The sequence below is a fragment of the Cryptomeria japonica genome, unplaced genomic scaffold (assembly GCF_030272615.1).
Source record: "Cryptomeria japonica unplaced genomic scaffold, Sugi_1.0 HiC_scaffold_95, whole genome shotgun sequence".
NCBI lineage: Eukaryota > Viridiplantae > Streptophyta > Pinopsida > Cupressales > Cupressaceae > Cryptomeria > Cryptomeria japonica.
Genome location: NW_026728917.1, coordinates 17,250 through 23,677, shown reverse-complemented (window position 1 = coordinate 23,677; position 6,428 = coordinate 17,250). Strand labels below are relative to the sequence as shown.

At 37.1% G+C, this 6,428-nt stretch overlaps 1 protein-coding gene across 1 annotated transcript; it reads left to right on the top strand.

Annotated features, from left to right (window-relative positions):
* Positions 1-3,103: 3,103 nt before the first annotated feature.
* Positions 3,104-6,084, top strand: LOC131864834 (ankyrin repeat-containing protein At5g02620-like). The gene is made up of 3 exons (XM_059215302.1): positions 3,104-3,834; positions 4,245-4,804; positions 5,075-6,084. Exons 1-3 carry the CDS (start codon positions 3,315-3,317, stop codon positions 5,972-5,974), a joined length of 1,980 nt encoding a protein of 659 aa, XP_059071285.1. The 5' UTR covers positions 3,104-3,314; the 3' UTR covers positions 5,975-6,084.
* The last annotated feature ends 344 nt before the right edge of the window (positions 6,085-6,428 follow it).

The following is a 6,428-nucleotide window of genomic DNA, read 5'->3' as shown; positions in this document are numbered from 1 at the left end:
TCTGCCTCTGTCAGCTGCTATGTGGCAGGATGCTGCTCCGGCATCTGTAGAACAGGCACGTCCTCCTACACACATCAACAAACATTAGTTGTTTTGGTACAAACTTTCTTAAGTTTTCAACCTAGACTATCAACAGATACTTTGATCAAGTATCTTCGGGTCTCAATAGGTAATCGATTATGGCAATCCTAGACTACAACAGACATTTATCATAATGACCTAGTCTCAAGGGGGCTGCTATAATTCACCAAAACAACCAATCAAACAATCAACTGAGACATCAGGCTATGTTCTCTAACACTGGGGAATTTTTATCACAATAGTGCTATTCTGCTCACAATAGCGCCACAATTTGTGCACAAAAGTGCTAAACAATCAAACACGCTAAATTAACTACACAACAATGCTATTCAATAACAACAGCACTACAACAAACATACAAACGTGCTAATACTACAATACCACTACTACTATGTAATGAAAGCACTAAACCTAACACAAGCGCTACAACTACTATACAATAGCACCATTGCGGCATAATAGTGCTATTCTAGGCGACAATAGCATTAAAACATGGTTTTAGCGCTATTATCTTGATTGGACTTTGATGCCTGAAAAAACATGCCAAAAATGCACAAAACACAAAATTCAAAATTTGTGTATAGCTGGTTTGTAGTTGTCTGGCTGTTGGAATCGACAGATCCACTCTAGCCGGTGATCTTCTATAGGCATAGGCATGATGATCGTTGCTCACTCCTTCACCAAAAATTCCCTATCAGAGCTCTAAACTGCCAAGGAGATAGGTGCAAATGAGCCTATTTTTTCCCCTTCCCCCCCATATATACCATCCAGCCCTAACCCTAATTCACCCCGCTTACTGTTGTGGTCCCTCTAAACTTCCAACGTCTCTCATTTCCTCATTTTACCCCCATTTTTCTCCCATCATTTCACCGTTATTGCTAATTTCTTGTATTCTACCTCCCCTCAACTTCTTGTTCTTTTTCGAGAGATCACCCGATTTTTTGAAATTTTTTAGCCCATCTGTCGAGGGGACATAGCACCCACTAAATTAACATTTATGGGGCATATTTCTTCACACCTATTTTTCTTTCTTTGAAACGATGTGATAAACCGCACCGTCTCAAAGAGGGGCAAAAGTAGTCACATAAATCTGTCCATTTAATTAAATGAATATTTACTATTTATTTGATTATTTAACTATTAATAATCAGTTAATTAAATTAAAATTTAATTAATTCATCCTCAGCCTCTTCTCCTATTAATTAAATAAATTATTCAATTTATTTAAATATTAATTAAGCTACATTCTTAAGGAATTAAATGAATAAAACATATTTATTGAATTTAACCCTCTTTCCTCTTTTAAATAAATAATAAAATATTTATTTAAATCCTTAAACTACTCCCCCCCTCCCCCCACTTGCATTCTCCTACAAATGCAAGTTGCACCTATTTAGTTGAAATAAATGAATTTTATTTTAATTAAAATCCTATTTTCCCTCACCCACCAAACCCACTTACATCTTAAATCCCCTTCTAGACAATTCTAACCACTTTCTAAATTCTTCTAAACCATTCCTAATTTGCCTAATCCATTTCCTAAATATTGTCACATTCCTAGGCAACTTGAAGTCGCTTCTCAAAGCCTCAAAGTCTTTGAAAAGCATTAAAGGCTTTATGTATTCAACAGGTTAACGCCTAAAGTATTCCAAACCATTAATGGCTCTTACATGACCATTAATGCTTAACTCAACTCACCCACATGGTTAGAGACTTTCCTCTAACTTAACCATCCTTTTGACTCATGGGTCTCTTCAAGCATTAATGGTTAACTCAACTCACCCACTAACTCTTGTACAAGAGTTTAGCCATTGGATAAAGGCATTATTCATTGGATAGCGACTTTATTCATTCAACTCAAGCTTAACCTTAACTCCTAACCTAACCTTCATGTCATTTCAAGCATTTAATGCTTCTTCCCTCTCCTCTCAAGCCATCTCATGTTGGCATTTGTCATCCTGGGATTGGGTTGAAAGCCCTCACATGGATCATAAATCTTTCTATCTTGACCCTTGTTGAGATTACTTAATCTCAACCATCCATTGCCCTATTTTTCCTATAAATAGAGCCCATTCCTTCATAATTCAGATCCAGAAATCTTGTATGCATCTAATCTATAGTGAAATTTAAGAGATCATTTTAGGAGTCATCTAATCTACATTGTTATTTTGGTTAAAACCAAGATAGCTTAATTAGGCTTTCTCATATTTCGCTTGCATTTGCATATTTTAAATCATTTTTCATAAATCTTGAATCTCCATAAGACTTCCATAGTAGTGCAAAGAGCTAAGGGCTACACTCATGTGGAACTTGGAGAGGAGAGGAACAAGGGAGAAGCTACTATGAACATGTTGGCAAGCATTTGGAAGGGTCTTGTGTCTTTCTTTTGTTTTTGCATACTTTCCATTAAATGTTTGATCTCTCTTCATATGCTTGCTTAGGATCGTATTTCGTTTATGATACTAACACTAACAGTTGATTCTTGAGTCTTTTGTTTGTGTTCCTAACATCCTATTTTGCAGTGCATCGGTTATAGTAAATGGTACATGTATAAAAATGTGTGTAAATAAAGACAACATAATGTGCAATGTATGAAAATATATGTAATTGAATAAGAATGATAGAATGAAAAGAAAGAAATTAATTTAAACAACAGTTATATCGTTTATTGAAATATAACTATATTAAATAATTATCTAATCCACTGAAATAAACTCAACATTAAATAAAATGTGTACATATTTCACATAGAATAAATTATTAAATTATAAATGATAAAAAAAATTTGTATTTGATTTCAATGTACACTTTCATCTAAGAAAAATAGACATTCCAACTATGAAAAAGTTGTAGTAATTTTGACGTGTAGGATCACTTCAAGTATTAAAAAAATAATGTTCTAGCAGAACACCCCATAGTCATATTATTCGCACCAAACTAGAGTAATTACTTGGCACCCAATCAAAGCTAATTAACACTGGTTATTTGCACCCAGTCAAGGTCAAAATGTTGTATCTGTTCCAACGAAAGAAAAAGTGAGATTCCAACTAAAGTTGTGGAAACCCTGAAGTGTAAGATGTGGATACTTGTATTTTTAATGTTTCCCTTGTGGAAAAACTGAGACCACATATTCTATTATGTAGTTTCTGGCATAATACTGAATGTAGTATTATTCAATCCTATTACAAAGAAGCGTGCCTTGGTGTTGAAGGCTGTAACGGCAGATATTTAGCATGGCCACTGAGGGTCAACAACTCGGCGGAAGGATCGATCCTGACGCCTTCAAAGCTGCGGTAACGCGTTTAAGGATCGATCAACAACTGAGTTCCCAACTTAAAGCAGCTCTCAACAATATTACACCTGGAGGGGAAAATACTCTTCTCCATTTGGCTGCTAGTGTAGGAAATCTACACTTCATTCAACAGCTCCTGCAACTCAATCGTCAACTTCTGAAGGAAACCGATCCCGAAGTGAAGCCTCTGCTTGTGAATGCTACCAATGCCGAAAAGGATACTGCGTTACACTTGGCTGCGCAGGGAGGTTTCTCCAACGTTGTGAAGATTCTACTCCAACAACCAGAAAGTGGTGTGGATCTCCGCAATAAGCTTGATGAAACAGCTTTGTTCAAAGCCTACGAAAGCGGCAATTTAGAGACAGTGAAGGCAATATTTGACGCATCTCCGTCGAGCTTACTCGAAAGTACGGTGCACAAGAGGAACTGTTTATCTGTTGCAGTAAACAGAGGAGATTCAGGTTATTTTATTTCGATTTTAGGATTTCTTTGCCTATAAGTTTGTAAAAGTATCTGCTAAGCATCTCCTAATTTAACGGTTCAAGACAAATATCATTTTGTCCCCAATTTTTTCTTTATCTTAAATAACACGAGGATGATTGTCTATCATGTTTCAGTTCTTTCTATTTTTTCAAGTCGTTTGATTATGTTGTTTCTATTTTACTTCAGCTTCTGTTCGTTTACAGTTGATAACCAATGAGTTCTTCTTTACTTCTTCGTGTATTTAGTTGAATTCTGTATTTATGTTGTTATATTAGTTGAGGTCTGTATCGCTTCAACAAAGGTAAATTAGGCATTCTCTTACCCTTGGCCCTTCTTGAAGAACATCTTATCTAACTTAAGGCAATGATTTTGGATGCTTCTTTTACAGATCTAGTTGATCATATACTAAATTTATCAGATGCGAAGCAGTTAATCCAACGTAAGGACGAACTTGGCAACACAGCTCTGCATATAGCTGTTGAAAGAAACTACGTGCATATAATAAAGAAGTTAATAAAATTTGAGGCCGAACTGTGTTATTGGGTTAATGACAGCCAAGAAACTCCCATCTGTGTGGCAGCGAAATTGGGTCATCTGGAAGCAGTACAAGAGTTGATAAATGAGAGGCCAGACGCTGTCGAAATACGGAATAGTTGTGGAATGAACGTTCTGCACTTAGCTGCCCTAGTTAGGCAAGTGCGAATTGTTGATTACCTGAACGAAGAGGTAGGCTTATCATACTTGGTCAACAAGGGACTTGACAAACCTCCACATGAAGAGCCTCTGCGAAGTGGAGGAAAGACAGATCCGGCTGAAAAGAAAGATCCAAAAGATGAGCCCGTGAAAAGTGGAGGAAACACAGATGCGGGTGAAATGAAATCTCCTTTTTCGAGGATAAGTGAAGGAGACACACCACTGCATATTGCAGCAAAGAAAAAAGACTTGAATGTAAGTCTCTTTTTATACAAACCTCTGTTTGTCACTGCTGAAGTTTGTTCTTTCAACCAATTACTGTGTACAGCTATATAAGTTTTGGGTTTGTGTAGATTCTTAATCTAATCTCGTCTATATATAGAGTCAAATTACTGAAAGTATTTCTACTGAAGACAGAAATTAAAATCATCACGGCAAGAACTTCCGTAGAAGAAATCTTTATGCATAGTTAGTTCCAATAGATCATTTAATTTTTATGAACTTATTTGAGTTTGCATTTTTCAGATGGTGAAGTCGTTGCTTTGTATAGCGGGGATAAACAAGTTTGCTGTCAACAAGGCAGGCTTAACGGCCTTTGATATCGTGAGAGAGAACACGCACTATCACGAATCTGACAAGATAATTTCAGTTCTGGCCAGTTATCCTTCCAATCGCAAGCCATTCTTGTACAGCGCTCCAAAGGTGAGTGCAGAGAAACATGAGGTTGCTGTTGAGATGGTGGACAAAACATATGAGGACAGGCGCAACACAGAACTAGTGGTGGCAGTTCTATTAGCGACAATGTCATTTACGGCAGCTTTCACTGCTCCGGGCAGTTTCGTGACGGACGATGGGAATGGAAATGGGGACTCAAAGGGATCGGGAATTTCGCCTGCGCCTGCGCCTGGAACTGGCTCAGACAAGAGTTTAGGTTCGCCGATTCTGCTTCCGTTGGCCTCCTTCAAGGTTTTTCTCATCTTTGATTGTGTGGCATTCTTTCTGTCGCTCTTAGTGGTGCTGATGTGGCAGATGAGTACACCTATTACCACGGGAAATAAGGTATTGTTCCTCTGTATTACCAACCTATTGGTTTGTGCCACGTTTGCCTTTACGGCCTATGGCTTCATGCTTGCAGTGTATGCCATGCTTTCCAACATGAATCCCGAGCTGGCTTGGTTCATTCTTGGGGCGTGCTTGATCATCTGCTTCTGTGGTAATTTCACTTTTTTCTACATGGCTGCAAAGTTTACAGTGAAGAAGGCTAGGTTTAACCACCTGAACGGTCTACTTCCTTTTCTTTCTGACCGTCTGGGGGAATACGTGTGGATAAAATTAGAAAGATGGGGGCTTTTGGACTTGGTGCGCCGGTCCAAAACCAAGTGGCTTGCTATCCTATACTACCATAGCAATGAGAACGATAAATAAGGTTTGGGAAAGTTGCTTTTGCAAGTCTGATACAGTGTTGCAGCTTCTTATTTCTACATGACTTTGATCGTATTCAACTATGTCTTATAATATTAAATGTTTTCATATTATTAGAAGTGTACAAAGTATCTACATCTGTGTTCAAATCAGATACTTGCGTGCTTAGAGCTGATTTGATATGTGTATGCTTCAAGTTGAATGTTAGATTTACTGTCAATAATATTTTTGTAAATTATTTTTATATTTAAATGATTATATTTATGATTCTTGAAAACAAATAAAGTGTATAAGGGTGTTTAGTCTTTTGATTGAAGATTGTGGGTTCTTGATGAATGGATAGATTATTTTGCCTTTGTATTTGGAAATGCAATCTCTCTTCATTACAAAAGAGGGTGGGTCCATATAAAGTAAGGGACCTTATCTAGACATGATCATACAAGTACATCATTAAAAA

Coding starts and splice junctions, on each gene's coding strand:
- LOC131864834 (XM_059215302.1), top strand. CDS start 3,315: ATGGCCACTGAGGGTCAACAACTCGGCGGAAGGATCGATCCTGACGCC. Junction 3,835..4,244: donor AGTAAACAGAGGAGATTCAG/GTTATTTTATTT, acceptor CTTCTTTTACAG/ATCTAGTTGATCATATACTA. Junction 4,805..5,074: donor CAAAGAAAAAAGACTTGAAT/GTAAGTCTCTTT, acceptor TGCATTTTTCAG/ATGGTGAAGTCGTTGCTTTG.